The sequence below is a fragment of the Anser brachyrhynchus genome (assembly GCF_964034855.1).
Source record: "Anser brachyrhynchus genome assembly, chromosome: 9".
Taxonomy (NCBI): Eukaryota; Metazoa; Chordata; class Aves; order Anseriformes; family Anatidae; genus Anser; species Anser brachyrhynchus.
The window spans coordinates 18,206,969-18,229,133 of NC_137703.1; the positions used below are offsets into that span (position 1 = coordinate 18,206,969).

At 43.0% G+C, this 22,165-nt stretch overlaps 1 protein-coding gene across 2 annotated transcripts in view; it reads right to left on the reverse strand.

Moving 5' to 3' along the window:
• The window catches only part of HS6ST1 (heparan sulfate 6-O-sulfotransferase 1), a 184,699-nt gene extending 164,246 nt beyond the window's left edge, over window positions 1-20,453 (reverse strand). The window contains exon 1 of one of the 2 annotated variants that reach the window (XM_080605140.1): window positions 19,608-20,453. In XM_080605140.1, the coding sequence (XP_080461266.1) occupies window positions 19,608-20,125 (518 nt within the window). In that variant the 5' untranslated portion in view covers window positions 20,126-20,453. The remainder of the gene's footprint in view (window positions 1-19,607) is intronic. The other variant, XM_080605141.1, reaches the window with a different exon arrangement.
• Window positions 20,454-22,165: the final 1,712 nt, after the last annotated feature.

Sequence of the window (22,165 nt, forward strand, 5' to 3'; positions counted from 1 at the left end):
CCCAGCATGTAGCCTTAGTACATTTTGAGAGCAACAATTCTTGACTCAGTTTCAGAGCAAATTAGGAAATACAGAATTACTTTCATTTTGCCTACCATCACCTTTTTTTTGACAGATGGAGAAACAAAGCACATACATTTTAGTGAACTGCCTGATGTGAAGGCACTATTTACAATGGAGCCCAGCAGGTTGCCACTGACACAGCCTGGTAAAATACTTGCCCCCAAAGACACAGATAGCAGCTTTTGCTTACAAGTAGTATGGAAAATTCCCCACCACACCATACAGGTGGCAACGTGACAACATCCAGAGAATCAGATTTCATCCTGTCTTACAGATGCAGCTTACCAACCTCAGCTGAATCCCTCCAAAGCACTCACGGTTTGGATCAGTCCCTGTATGGCCTGTTTATGAATGAGTCTTCCTGCTTCTATTCTCTCCAGGAGGGAAGCTGTAGATGCTTTAGCTCATTTCAGTCTGAATATATACACCCATTTGGTTACTGAAATATTAGCCAAGGGTGATATGATAATTTTGTTCCAGTGACAACAAATGACTAGATTACATTTAAAACAAGACATAGCTGCAGGCATCAAAAGATGCTGCTTCTTTTAGGAAATCTTTTCCTCCTGCCCCCTCCTCACTTGTTTCAGGACTGTCAGTCTTTTGCAAGCAAAGAGCGAACACTATTCAAATACTAATGATGAGTAGGAAAGCTGCTCCTATTTTCCATTTAAACACAACTTTATATATGTTATATATATGCACAGCATATAATGTGCCTACTTTCCATTTTATGACTTCGAAATAAAAATAAATGTAGCGGACTTTTACTGTGTACTTGCACTGATCACTGAATGTCATAAAATACTTTGTTGGGCACAGCTTTGGAAAAAAATCAACAACTAGGCAGGTGCCAGCTGTGTAGCTCCATGGTGCCAGGCAGTCATGTTCCTTATTGCCTTCTAAACAAGATGGGAACAAAAAGATGGATCCAGAAATTCCATGAAATCTACACTGGGACAAATGGAATTTAGTGATATTAAGCTCCTTTTACAAAAACTCCTACTCTTTCCTTATTTATAACAAGGTTACTTCATTGGCTTCAGCTAATTCATGTCCACTTCTGGGCTAGTTAAAAGTGAAGTTGAATTAAACCCTATAAATACTGGTGTCTCAAGGAAATGGCTTGCAATTCACCCAAACGTGCTGCACTGTATCTCATTAAAACATATTTGAGAGAAGCAGCTCTTGAGTTACCAACATACCAGTGCTGCTGAACAGGCTCATTTAAAATAAAAGGCAATGCTAGTTATTTCCAAAACAAAACCAAAATGTAATTATTAAAATACAAGAAAAAAGGCAGTGGTAACATCATCCTTCCCACAGTAATAATGTGAAATTTGGTTGTGCCTCCTAGGAGGCAGAAGACGGGGCAGAGAGGGGCATTCTGCAGCCTTGCATGTGGTATGGGGGTTCTGGGTGCTGGTGAGATAGGTGCCTGAGGGGGCTGATCTTCACTGATGGCACTATGTATCCGTCACACAGATGCTGCCCAAAGCAGAGCATAAAGCAGTCCTCTTCCTCCTTGAAGTGGGAAAACAAACAAATGGAAAATAACAAGGAAACCACAGGTCAGCTTCCTATTCTTTAGTGTTGCCAACAGTTTGAGTGGTAGCAAACAACTTCCTGATTCTTCCTCCTTTGTTCCAAAATCAGACATTTCAGCAAAGGAAGAAGTGGGCATGTCTGCTGGGAGTTGAGAGGGAAGGAGTGGTGATTGGGCAGCTTTGTCACCATCATGGGTTCCCATGGCCTACTCTTATTTTTCTTGAAGACTGTATCACTGTACTGTTTTCCAAAAAGATCAACACTGCCCTATTCACTGAAAATTGGACACGGAGAAAGCCTGGTCTGCCCCTCCTGCACTTGGATAAGGAAGAACAGCAAAGAATCATTCAAAGCTTTTTGCTAAGGAAAATAAATTAACTCCCAAACCTCAGAAATGGAGCTAACTTAGCCCCTTTGTGCAGCATTTTTATTTATTTATTTATTTATTATTATTTTATATATATATATATATTTTTTTTTTTTTACAATCACACCCAAACACCACTCCCAAGAGGTTTCTGGAATCTCTATAATCTTTTAATTTTCCTTCCACAGAAAGGCGGAGCCAGAAAGAGAGGCAATACTAATCCCAGCTTCCACTTCAGTTACTTGTCTCCAATTTCCAGCAGATGGCTGGTTCCCTTATTGACTAGTCTCTCCACAGATTTCCCAGTTAGGTATCGCACAGCCACATAGCAGCACGGGATACACACACGAGAGAAGGTAATAGGGCACTTCCCTTCTAAATCCCTTAAATATGTACCATTGATGAAGGACATCATAAAGCAGGGTGAGGAAGAAGAGGAAAAAAGAAAACACAACATACTTGTCACCTAGAAAACATTCCTCTATTGCATTATTTTCATCACTGGTCCTTGTGGTGATTTTGGCCCAGGCTGGTCAACAACCTCCCAAACAAATTTTGGGCATAGCTCAGGAATTAGCAATGGTCTGGGACCATTGCCAACAGACAGTTTACATACAGCCATTTGGTTTGGAAGGGCAAGGGTTTTAGATTGCAGACTTGTGTTGTTTTATGCCAATTTGCTATAGTGAAAGAGAAATATCTGGGAACTTGTAAGTCACTGTTAGATACTTAGCCTAAATAGTCTTACCTAGTTTCCGTCTTTAGACCATAACTGGTTTAAGCCAGCTCTGAGGACCCTAACTCATGACTAAAAGGAAAAACAGTGTACAGATCAGGTCTGCTTTACAGCGATGTCCTGCAGGAGTTTTGTAGAACGATCCTTTTTTGAGGGTGAAGTTAAAACCAGTATCAAAGAGAACCATTTGAAAATATGAGAGTAACTCCTGAAAAAATAAAATTTTAGAATACAGGTAAGGAAAGAAACAACCTTCAAGAGAAGACAGGGAATAAAACCTGTTAATTTTCAACAGGCAGGTTACCTGAAGAAAAGATGCTCAAAGCATCTGAATACCTCCAAAGGAATTACATATCTGATTTCTGTTTAGCGTGGTAGGTTTATATGTAAGGTTCAGATGGCACTTACACTAATTTCCACATCTGCATTTCTTTTTAAGAACTTAACAGCAACAGAAATAAACGTTTATAACAGAGGAGTAGTCAGGACCAGACTCAAATTTATGAGACACCTGTCAATTTAATTGGAGGTATCTCTGAAGTAGTTTGTGCCCTTGAGTTCTGAAAGGACGACTGACACCAGGATGTAGTTCAGCAGGAGAACGTGAATGCTGTAACAAATACTGATGATGCCTTCTGTACAGTGTGAACTGTTCATAGATAGGACCATCCAAAAAAGCTTCACAACAATTTGAGTCATTACATTAATATCCATACAGATAAATGAACTTATACAGTGGACACTGCAAATACTTAGTTTCAATCCAGTCCAGTTACACTCCACAGAATGCACAAATCCCTACGGAAAAGACAGCGTGCTGCATGCCAAAACAGACTGTGCTGGAATTAAAAATGCTGCTCTGTTTTGCTTCCACTCCCATGCTCCCATTCAGAGTACACTGACTGTTCTCTTGAAGTGTCAGTGTGAGGGGCAAGAGGCAACAATTGGCAAAATATACAGATATGCTGTCAGCATTTGATGGAAGCATGACCACCTTTCCAGTTCCTTGCCAACATAATTAAACCAGGCCATTACAGATTTTTTTTTGGACAAGGTTTCTAATAATGCATTTCCTGCCTCACTTCCTGCCAAAATTTGGAAATGCAAGTCAACGTTCTGCAGTTATTCAAACATGCTTTATGGCACGGCATAGAACTTTTCATTCTTTTTTTCTTTTGCAGTAGTGTGGCTGATTAACTCAAGGGTATGTTTCCTGCTACTGAGAATATCACCATATTCTCTTACTCAAAAAAAAAAAAAAACACAGAAAAAAAGAACAAAAAACCAACACACTCACACAGAAAACAACCAGCCTCCTACAGTCTTGAGGAACATCTTCGTTGTTTCTTGCTGAGGACTAATTGCATAGGGAAGTATGCATCTGAGCTGCTGAACCTGATGGTGCTGAGCTTTATGCCTATATACCGTAAAATGACATGACTAAAGAGCAGAGAAGCTGGGCAGCAGTCTGCACATCTATGGCAATTCTTATAAAGACCATGCAGTGACAAGGAGGTTTCTCTTCAAAGTCATTGTTCCACTTTTGCTTTTTCAGAACCTTTAACGTTTTGCATTATTTCTGTCAAAGCTTCCCACAATCTAAACCTCCCACATCTTTCTGTCAATGGAAACAGAAAACTGGATGCTGGCAAGTCAAACCAGGGAAATAACCCATTTGAGACCGCACCATACAAATTTAATTGAATACGAGTGCAATGCCACTGAAGACATGCAAAATTCAGCCAGGAAAAGACTAAAGGCAAATGGAGATTCCCAGCCAACAAACTAACACACCTTCCAGTGTCCTCTTGCCATCTCCATTTTCTACCAGGATGCGATCTGGTGCAGCACATAAACCGAAGCAGTGTTACCACACAAGGCCAGACAAAGATTAATTACACCAGAGCCTGTCTAGCAGCCAGTGAAACCAACTGCTCTGAGCTAAGAGTTTGTGTGAACAGCCTGACCCTTTTTTCTGTCAGAGACATCAGTTCTTTTCTGTCCAGTCCAGATTAGATCAGTACAACAATAGTGCCCTTCAGTTTGACACCTGATCCCCCAACAGCTGGATGAGCTGCAGTGCAGCTCAGGAGCTCTCCCGCTAGCACACAAGTTCTGAGAAGAGAGATGGAAAGTCCCTAAGCCTACCTCTCCTGAGACTGTGAACTGCATCTGGTATCCATGCTTGAATTTCATCACTAAATTGTTGAAACTAAACCCAAACTTTTCTCATAAGTGGCTAAGAATCCCATTGCAGGTTCACTTAGTTCCTTATTCAAGCCAAATAAACCAATCCCATCTATCTCAGGTTAAGAATTAGCCAAGTGACTGCATTGGTCACTCCTGCACAGCTCCTACCACTGATAAGACCACTGCAGCAATCAAAAGAAACACAGCAAATACTTCTGACCCAAGAATACAGCAGAGATGCTCACTAACCTTCCCCTGTGATCCAGACGTCTCAATGTAGAAATATAGCTCCTCTCAATCCAAACACAGTAGGTTTTACATAGTATTATTTGGAGGTATGCTATCATGTGAATTTATAGCACGCTACTTATGTCAAAAAAACCCAACACAACAAAACCAACACGGGTATGTTTTTGTCCCACGGTAGGTGTGAGTCAACTTATCCATCTCCAGTGAGGGTGAAACACTGCACCCTTATTGTGGGAGAACAGGCACCAGGCTGGGCAAGTAGAGCTGTAACTTGCCAGGAATCCACACCCTCACCTTGCACTGACTTGTTCATGGCATCATACCTCTAGCAGCTCCTACTTCAGAGACACCTCCCTTCTTCTAAACAAGAACTCTAATTAGACATAAACAGGAACCAAAACTTCACACTCTGATTATAAGAATTTTGAGAAACCTGAACTCCATTTTAAAAGTCCAGATCTATTTTTATTTCTGTTGCTAACACAGTGTCTCTTCCCATCTTCCTGCTATCAGAAAGCTACTCTGGCCTCCTGGGCTAGCTTACAGTTCACAGCCATTATGAAAACTTCTTCAGAGTGGTAAAAGTTGCTCTGCAATACTGCCATTACAAAGGAAAGGAAAAATAAGAGCATCCAGTACCTGCCCAAGCTACTGAAGTGACTTCCAGGTGTGATTACATCCAAAAGTTTCATTTCAAAGGCTGTTTTTTTTTTTTTTTTTTTCTTACTCCCACTTTGCATGTCTTTGAGGCAACTTCTCTAAGGTAAGCTGAAGTTAAACATTTCAGGTCCCTGTATCCAAGGACAAATTTGTGACACAAGTTTGGACACTCCTCATATAACAGAATTGGAGTGACACGGTTAACAGAAGTCAGGATTGCCGTTTTGACACTGCTCTAGACATGTGCCAACAGTCTAACAGCGATGTACTCAATATCTGCATCCCATTCTACCATCACTTTTATTTACAGAGAGCAGAAAAGCACTTTGGTGTGACAGCAGAGGCTTGGTAATCAAATCAGAAATCATCAGAGGGAGACTTACAACCTCATGGATGACTCAGCCATTCACATAGCTCAATTCATCTAATTCAATCTTAGGTGCTCAACTAAGACTGCAAAAGAAAGAGGGTCTATTTAGTGCCGTATTGAAAGCTGCATTTGTAGAGAGGACATCTGTCACCTAAGAGCTGCACTGAAACTACCAAACAGATGGGTATGAGCTTTTAGCACTGTAAGTATGTTCTGCATTGATCTAGTGACCTGGGGGCAAAAAGCTCCATGTATCTCCTTATATGACCTCAAGTCGCTGGTACCATCTCTATCTCTAATAAGTAGAGAACTTTGAAATAAGTTGTCATGCTTATACTCCTCCTCCCTTTCCTGCAATGCCATCAGCTCAGTTCTGAAGAGAATGAAGAATGAATTTCTCAGAACTTGCCTGTAGTTCTCCCATACAGGCACAGAGGTGTGATTTAAAAGCATGGCTTGAAAGCATGTGAACTTTTATAGAGTTTAAAGGGAGCTTAAACAACAAGGCCTTTGTTTCAACTTGCATCCTCCACCAGGGTGAAAATAAAAAAGATTATGTGACACGTAGTGAAGTTCTAGCTTTAGCCATTAGTCACGTTTAAATGGGTTATAAATAGGAAGGGGAAAGAAAAGCTAATAACCAGAATGAATTGGTGTAACCAGCTCCTTCTCCAAGTTCCCTTACCACTATAAACACTTGTTTAATTGTCTTCTGGAACACGAAGCCTGTATTCTTAATTGCAAAAATCCACTAAGGTTCAGAGTTGCTACTCACACCCAGTAACTGGATTTGTTTAAAGGGAGGACCGTTTGTCCTTTATCCTGTGGGAAGTTGTTAACGCCCAGCCATTTCCCCCTTGTATTCGCCCCTCACTGACCCCAGAGAGACCACTTCGCATAGAAGAGTTTTCTTTTTTTTTCTTTTCTTTTGGAGACAAGAGTATTGGAGCCGTAAACACTATACAGTAAATCCTGAAATATACAATAACTTAACAGCTAGCACCTTTGTGGAATTAGCTAGTTTTGGGTCCAATCCGTACTAGAGTTGTTTCTTTTTTTTGGTGCAAATTACACAACAATATTTTCAGAATAATCCAAGATGTCATGTTTCACACAGAGGTATTGCAACCTGTTTGGGTTTAATGTATCTACTTCAACTTGGTTTGCTTTAAACTTCCACAAACATCCCAGCACAAACACGTATTCCCACAAAAAGGAGTAAACAGGCATTTACATTCCTGGGTATGTAAGTCTACTGACTTCCATACAAGAAAGCTGTTCTCTGACCCTTTCTGCTCTAGGAAAAACTTTCAGAATCTCTCTTATGCCATACAGCATATTTGACAGTACAGTTGAAATATATAACTGTTCTTTTTGTTCTCACGAGCAGCTATTTCCAGATTTGGGATTGGCCAGGCTTCAATCCAGAAAACAGGAGTTTTCATGACAATCCCCAAATAACTTCAGAAGTCAGGAAATATCCCAGTTAGGAAAGGGGTGGATTCATCCTGCCTGAAGTATTTGGCAGACCAAGCATCCCACATTTCCCAAACGTTCAAGGAATCCATCCTTCAATTTCTGTAAGATTTCCAGCTGAGTTTTATGCTGGCAACCAGTGCTTTATCACAGCCACCCACTATCCATGCAGTACACGGGAGCAACTATTGATCATCCGGCAAGTTTTATAAATTGCAGCTGCACCCGTTCTGTCATGATTTATATTGTCATTTTTGTCCAACTGCACCTCAAATACCAATTCTTCCCCCTCTGACACTAGCTAGGGCACAAAGAAGAAAAAATGCTCTCATCAAGAGAGCCTTTTGAGAGAAAGCCTCAGGGGGGAGTTATTTCCAAATAGAAGTAGTCAGACAGTGGACAATTTGCAGCAAGATTTACTTCTGCATTTGTTTCAGGATATTTACAAAACTGTTTCAGAAGATCTTTACTTATCTGAGGGACAGGAGGTCTTCTCACAGTTACCTCGTTACGCAGTCCAACCCAAGCTCACTCCTTTGGCAGATCCCGAGACAAGGAAGACCGAACTGTAGAACCCTGCCTGTCGTGAGGCGTAACCTACTAGTGTCAGCACATGGATGAGCACTCAACACACGTGCTGCCATCCTAGGTTTGGTGTCATACCATCATGGCAAGGTGTTCAACATTTGCCTCTGTTTCTGCGTCAATACGAAGAACACAGTATCCCAGCATGGCACTGGGAGAAGCAGTTGTACTGTAGAAGGTACAGAGCACGTGCACGTACACATCCCATCTGTATGTTCTTCAAAAGCAATAGTCCTTACATGCCTTTGCTAGGTAACAGCTTTGTCATCTGTGGTTTCAAGACTGCGAAACTAACAGGATACAAGAATTTCTGCACTTTTGTGCAGGCAATTTATTTCTAAAGAGCTCCAAGGCAACACATCCAATAGAAAATACAATAACAAACAATTGCTTTTAAAATACTTCAGGTCAGTTGGCAAGTAGTCCTTTCGCTGGATATGAAAAGTAGGAACTAAAGCTCTCTGCTGCCTTTTAGAGATGATGGCTCGGCTCTTCACAAATACAACACTGACACCCATACACAGCAAGAAACTGCCATTTTCATGCAGCAAAGGAGTTTGCTGCCACTGCTACTTCCTTTGCGCACTGTTGTTGGCCAGTCACAAAGGAGAAGCTCTCTTAAAGGCTCGGGACAGGGAGCGACACACGGTTCCTCCGGGTGCCCCAAGAGGAGCAGCCCTTGCACTGGAGGGTTCAGCTGTTTGGCAGGAATATAAAACCTGTGCTGAACAGCAACAGCACAAAGCACCCCTCGACTCGCATGTATCAGCTTCTGGTTTTGAGTAACATTAAAGCTAGCTGAGCAAACAGTGTGCACAAGCCAGTCTAGGCACTGTCAAACACAAAAACTTGTCTGAGCAAGCGGGGACAGACAGCCGTGTTAAGAACAATTTCTGCTAGGCTCCTTACAGTACCTAATAATATGGGCAACAATCCAGTTTTATAATACACTAATTACATGCCCCTGGCTGGGCCTTCTGCTGGGATAGAAACGGGACGGACAGCTTCCTACTAGTTTCCTGTTGGTGAAATCCTAGTCAAGTAAACAGAACTGTTTAATTAACCAGTTTCAAAGGTTCAGACAAAGCAAGTGTGTTTCTCCTGCCGATAGCTACTGTTGTAAGTACTGAGGAAACATTCCGGGCAGCTACAGCAATATTTCTTCACAGGCACCACTGTCATCGGCAGGTTAGCAGCTACATAAGAACAGCTTGTATGAGCTTCATCCAGAGAAGACTTTGGTGATGTTCTGAGATAAGGAAGCTCTTGGAAGGCCTAACAGATATAAATACCTGACCAATAGGCCATGACAGTGATAAAGATTCAGCACCTTCTCGATCAGTTAGGATACTTCAGGACACGCAAAAACAGCCTCCTCCAGAGAGGAAGGGTCTGATTCTTTTTCCTCATGCACAACCGTGTCTAACCACAACGATCTACTTATTGACCACCTCACTACTTGACCACACGATAATCTGTTTCTCACACTGGGAACACTGAAAGGATTATGTTAGACTTCTACGTCATGGCCATTGCAAGATAATCCATTTCACAGCAGTATTCCTGATTTTTGAAACTCCCTTGAGCTTTGATTAGACTGCCAAGAAAACACACTTCTCTTCTTCAACGCACTGCTACAGCACAGAAGCTGCTATAAGCAGCACATCACAACATGGAAACCATTCAGACTACCTGAAGGCAAATCCAGAACATTTTCAGTTGACTCAAGGCAGCTAAGATGTTGAGAAATAGTCAGCACAGAACTTGCCAAATAATTCCTCTAAGAAGTAGTAACCTAAAACATATTATAAAAACATGTTCTTAGCAGTTGCTAAAGATCTAAGTGTGTTCTAGAAGCCAGGGATGAATGTCTTTAACACTTACGAAACTACTTCTCTCACACGCTGAGGTATGTATATATACTATAATCACTCATACTAGACTCTTCAAGTATTTTTCATGCGTGTTGTTCTTCAATATTATTCCTTTAAACCATTGTGCATGCTTTTAGCGTCAAGTCCCACAGAACTCACAAGGCAAATAGTTCTGGAGGAGCACATACCCCTTCAACACAAGCAAGGAATTCAAACTGTCTTCATTAAGATCAAAGACTTTATGGTTATCTAACAAAAAGCCTTATTGGTAACTAACATACCATCTGAGACATGAAAATCCTAGTTGACACAAGGCACATGGGCTTTCTTCATTTTTTTTTCCCTCATCCTCACTCAAGGACTGATCAACTCCTTCTATCCACAACCTCAGATCCTCCTTTTATAACCAGAAGTTAAGTAAAACTTCTCTTGCCATTTAACAGCTTCCTTATATTCCCTTTTTGCTGCAAGTTACACCACATGCATCCTTATGAACCAAACCTGAGTTCACGTTAATGAAATTGTGGCTGCTGATTTTCAGTCGCTTCTTAACGTATCTAGACTCACAAAACCACTATACCACTGTTAACTTTTGCAGTATCTAAACAGTTATTTTTAAAATCAAAACTCATGTATCTTGTGATTTTTATCATTTCAGCATTTGGAACCGACATTTTCCTAAAAATGAAAACAACACTTGTATAAATTGCTAGCCCACTTGCCTACTTGGAGCCTGACTGACTTCTGAATATTCCAGGTTGAAAACTGGTAACTGGCTAACACATAGTAGCTGCTGGAAACAGCCATTTCTGATTCTGAACATCTGCAATACAGATACTTGCTAGATATGACTGGCTCCAACAGTAGGAATCCTGATATACGTAACATATTACAGTTGATAAAAAACACAGGACCTCACTATGTTAATGGTGAAATTAATGATGAATTCTTTAGGCAGGTCTACAGCTCTATTAGAGTCGGGCTATATACACACTAGAAAGATGGTATCATTTTTAAAACTGTATGGAGATTGGTCGTAAAGGGAAATTAAAATCTCAGGGCAGAAAAAAGGTGGAGAGACTTTATTTTGTATGTGTTGTAAATAGTAACATTGACCACAACAGTACAATCAGTGATGAGGATTCCACTCAGATGCTTGGAACTAGAAAAAAGTTCAAGTTCCAGATTTGTCCCTCTAGTAAAAATGCTAAGGCATTCCCTGATCTGAAAGGGTTCCTAAACACATGTACTGACTTTCTTGCACTGTAATACAAAGGATGAGGTATTTCTTTTAATGTGGATTTTCATCTAAGTGACCCCTATTGTACTTGCTTCATTACAGGAAGAAACCATCCAGGCTTCCACCTTGCAGAATTACACAAGTGACATCTGTCTCTCCTCTTTCAAAAAGACCCAAAAGAGGTACAGGTAGCAAAAAAGAGAAGAGAACAAAGCAAAGAACAGCAGAAGGTAATCCTGTCTTGATTGATTTACGTCATGTTAACAGAAGGGATGGTTGACTGATTATGATTATACTGAGATTCTTGTGCTCCTCGTTCTTTCCCCATCTCCAGTTGGAAGGCAAAAGCTGTCAGGAAACTGATGAGTCAGCATGCTGCTGCTGTTTGTCTTAGCTATGAGGCATTGATTTTTTTCCCAACGCTTTGATATAGGGTCACGGGTAACCTAAGTAAAATCTTTACTGAGAGCAACAGGGTCAGGCAGCAAGAGCTGTTAGTTTAAACAACAACAACAACAAAAAGTCAATTCTATTTTTACAGTATTTGTTTGGATATTTTATTTTTCTAAGACACCTTAGAGAAAAAAGATTTTTTTTCCTGCTAAGAAATTCAGGAAAACCAAAGTTTTTCAAGCCCTGTCTGGATGCATCAGTGGAATGTCGATGCCCCAAAACATTTCATATCCTTAGCTCTACTCAGCTCTTTGTAGGGATGAAGCAGCATTCAGTGTAACATACCACGTATTTGAGGTGAAGCACAGAAATGAGAACATGTACATAATTTCATACAAGTAGAAATAACAAAGCTATAAAAAGGCTGTACTTTTCACTTGACATCCTCTCTCAGCATGGATCTCTCCTGAAACACTTGTTCTAGTTGAGAATCTCCCACTCTTAGAGCCATGCACTGGTAAATAGCTCCTCTTTTGGCAGTAACACCCAAGACTAACTGAAGCATCCTCTTCAGGTCTGAAACTTGACACGCTACACTACAGAGGTATTTAAGACTCTTGGCATCTTTATGGTAATAAGCTGCAAAGGACTCTTCAGATGGATTCTCAGACTGGATTTTCAGCAGAGTATTCTGTTATGGAAATAGCAGAGGGGTGAACAAAAATACATCAAACAGCTCTTAGAGAGACTGTGTCACCGTGAATCTGTACTAGTGATTAAGTCTTCCTCATTAATTCCATTAGAAAAAGTAGAGATTTTTTGTTGTTGCTGTTTTAAGGTTCACCCACCATTTCAGAAACAAGAGAATTTGTAATTGGCTACCTCAGCTCTGTGTTCCTCCTGTGCTCCATACAGCCTATCACCATCTTTGCTTAGGAAGATACTTCTGATGTTTAAGTATTATTCCCTTCCAACCACATCAAGCAAGTCTAAATATATATATAAATATCAGCAACTATCACATTTGTGATTATTAGAAATTAAATACCATGCTGTATTTTTGCTTGACAAATACAACTTCAGTCAGTAATAAAAAACTGTCTCTGTTCTAACACTTCCTGGAAATACAAGCATAAACAAAGAGAAGCTTTATGGAGTTAGACCACGCCACTTTGCTTTTCTAAAGCAAATAGAAGCCCAAGCGTTCACTACCAAACATTATTTCAAGCATTACTATCACATACTTGGTAAAGTCAGTGGCAAATAACCGGCAGTTTAAAATCAGACCTTGTGCAATGAGTAGAAACAATGATCTTGGTTCTGTGACTGACCGAAGGCAATTGTCCATGCTGACATACAGTAAGGAGGCACAGACTGTGGTACATTCCATAAGCCGGCTATTCCTAAACGAAATTCAGTTCAGGTGGATTCCTTTTCACTTCCAGGTCCAAGTAACTAGCCACAAACCCTTTGACTAATCTTTATCATGATTTTTCAGCTGGCTCAGCATGTCACTGTTGTGACTAACACTTGGGGTAGGAACGCGTGGACTCTGACAAGAACAGGAAGCGTTGGCCTTGCTTAAAATATGACTCAGGGCACAACATCAATTTCAGCTCTGCAATAAACTCACAAAAAATGTTCTTTCCTACAATCCCGGGCCTGCAAATCCTGAATTATTTTCTGGAAAACAGATCCCAAGTTACATTCCTCCAGTTTCTACAACAGACAGCCAAAAGCTTCTGCTGAATGCTGAACAAACCCACTAGGAATCTAACCCCGCAAATCGATGAAAGATGCCACAAGAGGAAGCTAATCTCTTCCTCCTTCCTAGAAGGAACAGATGGCCCAGAGGGAAGGCAGTATTGTAATAATCTCCAAGTTATAATCTCCTCTAGCACTGTTTTCTTAAGAGGTAGTATGACCTCTACCAGTTCACATCTTAATATCCAACTTAAGGCCTTCACCGATTGCCTGCTGGGGAGAGGCCTCAACGTGCATATCCAAACATGCCCTCCCAACCACACTAGTAAGCTTGCAGCTGTTTGTCAGGTGTCATCAAATTCACATACTTGCAAATCATACATTATTTTTCACCTAAAACCCCTACAGTACTAATGAATTCCGATTTTCTTAAATCACAGTAGTTGTTTTTTTTTCCCAAACATGCAACAGAGAGATCCTAGGGTGCCATTGCTCCAGATCACATTAGTTTGGAAGAGAAACACATGCACTAAAATTGCTCAAAGAGTGATAAAGAACGGGCCCTCCATTTGGCATTTCAAACTCACAAAGCAGGACTGTTCAGCAGAGCCTTGAAGACTTCTGGCATCACTTTGTCTGTGAAACATTGTGGTCAATGTTATAGGCTGTAATTTTTAAGTAACCAACCTCAAAAAAGTCGCATGAATGAGTGTGGTGAAATGCATCAGTTGTGCATTTACAGTAGACCACTCCTTTAAGACAATGGGGGTGTACATTAGTCTTACATACACCATCCAATTCAGTCATTAATTTCAAGCCAGCTCTTTTAAAGTAATTGTTTCTGAATTGTTACTTGAAAAAAAAAAAAAAGACAGGTTTTACTCAGAATAGTCTACATTTTTATTTTCTAAGTGGGAAAGGATAAAAGTAAAAAGGCAAAATTTGACATTGGGTAAAACGTATCTGCAAACTTCTAAAGCAGGAAAACAAAATTATTATGACAAGATTTATTTAAAGAGCAGTGAAATATAGCCAAATGCAAATAGTTATGCACAATCAGGAAAATAGACGTATACACTCAAGCAGGGACGTACCTAATGTCACATCCTCTTGCTTTGCCAACAGAATGAAAAAAAAAAGAACTAAACCTGATACAGTATATTAGAAAAAAAGTCTGAAACTTAGGCAGCTATTTGTGGAGTTCCAACTTTCAGCTACTTTTAGTTACCATGTCAACTTTAAAGACTTTTACCACAAAACTGTCCGTTTTTTCAGAATTGTTTGGCTAGCTTTCTGGGTGAACACAACCGGATTCAAAAGATGTGGTGTTTTGTATCAGACCAGCTGGCTTTAAAATACTCCACACATGCTAAGGATTTAAGGGAAAAAATCAGGCTACTGAAGACAGGTTTATACTGACACTTCCAAGCAATCTGTAAGAAAAATTAGGTTGAGACAAACCAGTGTGTAGGGAAAGACACTCCTTGCTATCTGCAGATAGGTATTTTACAAGCCCCAGCACACATAGCTTTGCAAAGAATGATAAGCCTGAGCTTTAAAAAGTGCTAATATTATAAAAATGATTTGGTAAAGCCTTTCATTCTCAAACAGTTGGTCTCTTGACAACGTGTCTCTGAAGCTCCTAAGCACACATATAATAAAAACCTCATCAAGAACAGATCCCAGCAAAGGGACAGATATGTGGTTGGAAGCTGTGAAAGTTCACACTTCAGAAAAAAAACAAGCTAACGAACTGCTGAGCCCTGTTAATTGTTTCTTAAAAAAAAAAAAAAAAACACACCACAACCAACAAACCAAAACACAAGCTGTAAATAGAGAGAGATTCTAAAACTTGGACTGATATGTTTAAAAGCAGGTTTTATAATAAACCTGTCATAGATCTCTTAAATAAAAGTATTTAGATTACAATTTTCTTGTTTCTAAAGCATCTGAAATCTGGATAAATAATACTAAAATTACAAGCACACATATGCTCTTAAAAAAAAAGTCACAAAGAAATAGTTTTGTCAATTTTCTTGTCCACAGACTACACTCCACATGCAAACTTCTTACAGACTTGCACAGAAACACATACACAGTCAAGACTAAGCTATTATCTTGAGAAGTTTCTTTTTAAAAAGACTATGAAATCCACCTGGTGCTTGAACCAGAGCCTAACAGAAGGCAGAGCATGCGTGTGAGCAGGACGAGCAGAGCCAGCAGTGCCCTTCCAACACCCTGTCAAGTACACGGGCTCTCCACAGCAACAGGCGGCTTGCACCACACGTACTTTTAAAGGAGCTGTATGCCTTACAAGAATACTGTGTCTTCTGGAAAACACCAACTGAGATGATCTTGTTCTCATGAGGCAGAAGAAAGCAGTAGGACAGCAAGCAACAAAGCCTTTTTTTTCCCCTTTGATGAGAGGTGTGAGAAGATGCACAAAGAATTCCTTCAACATAATTTACGTTTTATTGTTCCTACAGCACAGTTACATTAGAGTCAAGCTCATGCATGAAGTGTCCTACAAGGACAACTTCAGACCACCAAGCTCTGCTCTTGTGCTGGGAGCACAAAGAAGGATGCAGCCAAACGGGCGCTGAATCACATTTCCTCCAGGGGCTAAGGAACCTTTCCAACAGTTCTAGGGGCTTTTATTCAGTCCTTTAACAGAAGAGATGGACAAGTTAGCAATGGATCACTTCACAGATTTCGCTAGCTCTGGAAGTCAAATTAAAGAACTGAGCTGACAGAAAAGTTTGGCTTTTTTTCAGAATCAACTGAAGAGACTGTATCTCTTGCAATTTTAAGGTACCCGTGTTGAGACAAATTTAAGGGAGCAGTTCAAAGAAAATGCTTAGCCTCTGCTTTCTTAAATATCACTGTGATGAGTCAAAGTATGTATCTTAGTATATCTTTTTTATTATTATTATTTTATTTTTTTTTTAAAGAGTCTTCTCCAGCAGTTATTTAGGCCTAGCAGTACAAGGAACGAATAGGCCTCCATTCCCAAAATCTTGGAATTTGCCCTTAACTAAAACCATGAAGAGAACTGCAGCCAAATTCACTGATACACATAGCTAGCTTCAGAGTTCCTTGGAGTCCCAAGTTTTACAGCCACCAAACAAATCAATCTCTTTCTTTTACTGGCTGTGCATAAAACATAACATTTGCTTCAAGAAGAGCTTGTCTAGAAGTCTTTTGAATACAAAACAGGAAAAGGCACTGGTGGTGCTGGGGAAATGACACAGTAATATATTTTTTTAAAGCGTGCTGACCCGTTCGAGCTAAAACACCCATCCCCAACTGTTTACTCTATTAATGCAAAAGAAAGAAAGAGAAAAAAAATGCAGTCTTTGGCAATCTAAGGCTCCTAATCATTAAGTCTAACACAGAGCAGCAGAACAATAAAAAGAGCAATTGCATTGTAAATTTATGTACCATGCACAGGTTATGGAATGTAGTGCAATAGGGCACTGTGCAGTGATAAAACCGCATTCCTTACAAAGTTAACAGCTTTAAGCTCATGATTTGTACATGTGGGCAATACTGAATGACCTTCATGCTTTCCAACACTCACAAGAAGGCAGATTTATTTGCCGTCACAAGTCAGCTGTTTTGTTTTGGGGGATAAACATATAGTTGGAAGAACAAAGGTTTAAACTTAGCATTAAGCAACAAATGCAGATGCCAGTGCATCAGATTTAAAAGGTGAATTTGAAGCCCGTATTCCAAAAAGCAGAGTAACATTAGCATCTGTGTAAACCCTGACAGAACGGTTGTTTGCTGCTCTTTTTTTTTGGGGGGGGACGGGGGGGCGGGAAGGAGAGATTTTCATATCTCAGTTCCATTATAAAACAGTAGCCTCTCTAACATTTGCCTTAAATTAAAAAAGTCCTGTTTCACCAGAAGACATACAGTGTTCACAATGAATAAATAAAGTTGCACTGCTCTTAGTTTAAGGGACATAATACAAGACTAAGTGTTTTCTGACAAAGAAAATCCATCAGACTATTTTACGCAAGCACTGCCTGTCTCATAGTCTCAATTTTTTTTTAGAAATGAAACAATTTTTGGAGAAGGTGGTCACTGAACCAGACTGCAGTATCCTAAGAACACTATTATTAAAACAGCTAGCAGTTGTTCATCGCACCAAAACCAACCCCAGTACACAGTAAACAGTAAAATGTGGCTTTTTTTGTTCAACAGACCAAGGTGATAACCTTAGATTATCTAAAACTTCCACATCATAGCTGTTATACTGCTGAAAATGAAGTCCTAATATAGATTAAAGGGAAGTAAAGAGACCACGTTAAGCAGAGCTATTTCTGGATATGTAGAGACATAAGGGAATGGGACAGGAATCATTATATTTCCTGCATATCCAGAAATAAGACAGTTATGAAGCCTACAGTTCCTGACGTTCCAAAAACAAATGGCAAAGAAAATCTTATTTACAAGCATTTACTTCTGGTTTTCAACTTCCCAGAGTTGCAGTAAGGAATTTAATTGTTACTTCACAACCTGAAGTGCCCTCTTCTCAGGTACCTATGCAAAAAAAAAAAAGAAAGAAAGAAAAAGGACACCACAACTGCTAAACAGGATGACACAGTTAAATACTGAACACAGAGCCGGTTTGAATACAAAGTTACCAAGGGAAGCACACGAGGCTTTGAGACTATCTATAACACTACACAGGTCTTTATAAAAGGTTAATGGTTTGCTAGCTAAGTGCCAAGGTTCACAAAATGGGCATTTCTTTTGTTTCTTTTTTACATGAGATTTGAACTTTGAGCATTTTTCCTCAGAACACCAGTAAAAGCTCAACAGCAATCAGACAGGCTCACGGTATTTTCCATAGAAGTGTTTTCAAGCACTTTGTTAATAAAATAAGAGACCAAAACAAAGCCTAAATTAGACTCAGCCCTTTAGATATATGCTTCAGTTTGCTGCTCCTGGGTCAGGCGGCTTGACAGCAGTCTGAGTATAGTACTTGGATGACTAACACCAAAACGGGTTGAAAGCAGCAGCAATCATGACAGAGACAATAAAGACCCCAGCAATTGCACACAGCTCCCATGAAAGAAGAATGATTAAAAATAGCTTCAAAAATGCAGAGAAAACACAGTTATGATGCTAAAACGCACTTTCTTAAAGGTCACTTTTCAGTAAAGGGATTATGTATAGTACTAACAACACACGTATAAATAAAGCATATGGCATAAGCAAACGTTAGGATAAGATTTTAGATACATTTAAGAATGGAACTTCAAGGCAAACAGGATACAAAGTGCCATGATAAGAACACAGACAAGTTAAGGAAGGTGTGTGTGGTGTTAAGAAAGCGATCAATTTAAAAACAGCAACAGAAAAGCAAATCAAAACCTCCTGCAATGAAAGACATAAAGGTACACTGAGTTACAAGAACATAATCTTTGGAGATTTTAATATAAGCCGCTGTCTTTATCAGCGTAGTTCAAACAGAAAATTCCTCTGAAGCTGATCACGTATGAGGAGACCAAGGTAGAGACCTAATAGGATAAGAGGGCAGGAATACACTGCGTGTCCAACAGGGAGGCACTGATGGGTGCTTTAGGACAGCTCTCCCACTTGCCCGCTGCACAGATGAGGGGACAGCGGGAACAGGTACAAGTATCTTCTTTCCCTACAGCAGGTCTCTCATTCAAATTAACAGGGAGGAACATAGGAATGGGTGTTTAAGGGATGTTTCTGTGATGCGCAAAAACCCATCAGGCAGATTAGGTGCGTGCGTGTGTGTGAGGACTGGGAGACCGGTGTGCACCTCAGCTGCACCAGAGCGGTTTCAGGTGGAGGAAAGGGGCGCGCGGGTCAGGGCAAAGGAGATTACAAAGGCTAGGGTATGGCGTAATGGGTGCTAAAAGGCGGCGAGCGAAGCCTGAGACGAAAACCGAGTGTTTAGAAAAGAGCGTAAGTGGCACCAAGACGTATGTTTGCCAGGGGGCCCGCGGGGACCCAGCGCGGGGCACGGGCTGCGGGCAGAGCACCCGGTCTGAGTGGGAGGGACGGCGCAGGGAAGGTGCAGGGCACAGCCGAGGGGCGGCGGGGGCGGGCAGGGCAGGTGGAGCGGCCGGGGGACGGCTCCGGGGGAGCGGCGCGGCGGGGCCCGGTACCTGGGCGTCTTGGCGGCGGCGCTCTCGCGGCGGTCCAGCACGCCGGGCACGCAGTTGGTGAGCTCGGTCCAGTCGGCGTGCAGCCCGCAGCTCCAGCCCGTGGAGAAGCGGGAGAAGAGCCAGGTCTCCCGGCGGTTGGGGCGGTAGCAGGTGCACTTCTTCTGGCCGGGCCGGCAGTCGCAGGGCACCTCCAGGCGCACGTTCTGCACCAGGTGGCGGCCGAAGGTGGTGCCGCCCGTCTTCTGGATGTGCAGGAAGACGATCACGTCCTCGCCCTTCATGTCGAAGGCGAGCTCCCGCTCCAGCTCCCGCACGGGGAAGTAGTACTTCTTCACGTAGTGCGGGTCCGGCGTGGGGAAGAGGTCCGGCTCCTCCGAGTAGGAGCGGCCGCTGGGGGAACCCAGGCTCAGCCCCGGCCCCACGTACTGGTACAGGATGAGCATGAAGCACACCGAGACGGCCACGATCAGCAAGAACTTGCTGGTCCTCTCAACCATGGTCCTCCCCGCACGCTTCATGTGTCACCATCTCCCGGGGCTGCCGGCGCTGAGCAGACGGCGGCGGTGCCGGGGGGCGGGCGGCGGAGCCGGGCGCCTGTGCCAGCCGCCTCCCCCCTGCTCCCCGGAGCGGAGCCTCCCCAGGGGCGGCGGGCCGCTCCCTGCCTCTCCTCGGCTCGGCTCCTCGCCGTCCCCGCCCGCCCCGGGAGCGGGGCAGGGGCAGCCCGCAGCCAGCCGCTGCGGAGGGGCCGCGGCAGAGCGGCTAACTTGGGCGGAGGGGCGGGAGGGGGCGGAGAGGGACCGGAGCGCAGAACCAGCCCCCTCCCGCCCCCCGCCTCCCCCCGCCTCAGGAAGCCAGCCCCATCCCGCCGCGGCCTCCGCCGTGCCCCGGCCCCGGCGGCACCGGCGCGGCAGAGCCCGCCCGAGCCCGCCCCCGCCGCCGGCTGCGCAGGGGCCCGGCCCGGCCCGGCCCGGCCCGCCTCGGCTCGGCCCCGCTCGGCCGGCAGCGAGCGCTTCCTGCCCGCGCCCGGCATGCACAGCGCCCGCCGCCGCCCGGGGCTCCGCCCGCGCCCGCCCGGCCTCCGCTCCCCTCCCGGCCCCGCCGGGTGCCCGCGGGCCGGCCCGGAGGGCGCTGGGGGGCGGCGGCGGCGCCGTGCGGGTGCGGGGCCCCGGGGAGGCGCCGCGAGCCTCTGGTTGTAACGTCGCACCTGGAGGCGCCGGGGAGAGCCCGAGCACCGGGAGGGCTGCGGTGTCTGTGGCCGGGAAGAAGCATGTGCGTGCCGGCAGAGACGGAATTTGGCAGCAGTAACGGGGGGGGGGGGGGGGGGGGGCTGTGCTGAGGCGGTTTTTGCGGAAAACTTTCCCAGCGTGATGCTTCAGGCTGACCTGCCGGGCAGCCCTGCACCCAACAGTGACGCTGCCACAGGACTCGCTTGCAATGCAGTAGCCCCACAGATTAAGTAAAACGCTACCCGGCAGCTGCCAGGTACATACCTTGCCTGCAGCAATGTCCTGCGTGAGGTGGTAGTTAGCAGCTGAGATGCTTTTGCGAGGAACAGCACAACGAGGACCTGCAGAGGCCAAGCGTTCTGCGCACAGCTCGGTGACCGTGCTGAAGCGGAGCCCTCGGGAAGCTGCAGAGCAGTGCCGTGGCTGGTCTGCGTGCTGGGCATCGAGGGGCAGCTTCCAGGCAGCCCCGGGAAATCTCCTCACTGCTGCCCGTGGTCGGAGGATGACACAAGGCCCCACGTCAAAGAGCACGGCGGTGAGGCTCAGTGTAATGACAGTCACGCTGGCACTTCATCTAGGCACGAGTCTGTGCAGATTTAATAATAGGAGCAAATGTTAACTTCTAGCAAAATCTCTACCTAAAATACTGCAGCTCCTGTAATTGCTTCTGTTGGTGACAGTTGTTTCCAATACTCTTTAAAATAGAAGTTCTGCCTCGATTTTTAGTGCCCACCCTTAAAAAAATCCCACCAGATAATACTTTTTAATTCAAATTGTGTTTTGTAATGAGTGTAAGACAGCATGTGTGTAGATGAGCCATTGTCAAGCACTGTGTCAAATTTATAAGGGTTTAGGAGGAAATGAGATCCCAGATTTTCATTTGAACACCATGACTGATAAATCTGCTAGATTTTGAGATGGCTGCATTACTCACGAGTTGTGGAGCCCCAGTGAGTTATGCAGTTCTTCCCAAACAAGTAACGATAAAATGTTTATAGCACCCAAAAGCATCATGTATTGTGTTCATACCATTTTTTTTGTTTGATATTTTCCTCTTAAAAGTCTGCTTCTGATTCGCCTCTTTTCATGTAGGTTACTAACTCCAGAAACAATGATGTCATTCTTATACACAAAGTTCAGCAACATCCAGCAGTATAGTATAAACTCAGTTTAAAGGTTTGAAATTTGTATTTTGATTTGGGAAATAAAGGCATATATATATGTGAGATTTGTATACACTTGGGCTATATACCGCAGTATAAAAAAGCAGCCCAGATTTTAGTATTGCAATGTGATTGCCTATGGTTGTAAACATACAAATACTTAGAAATG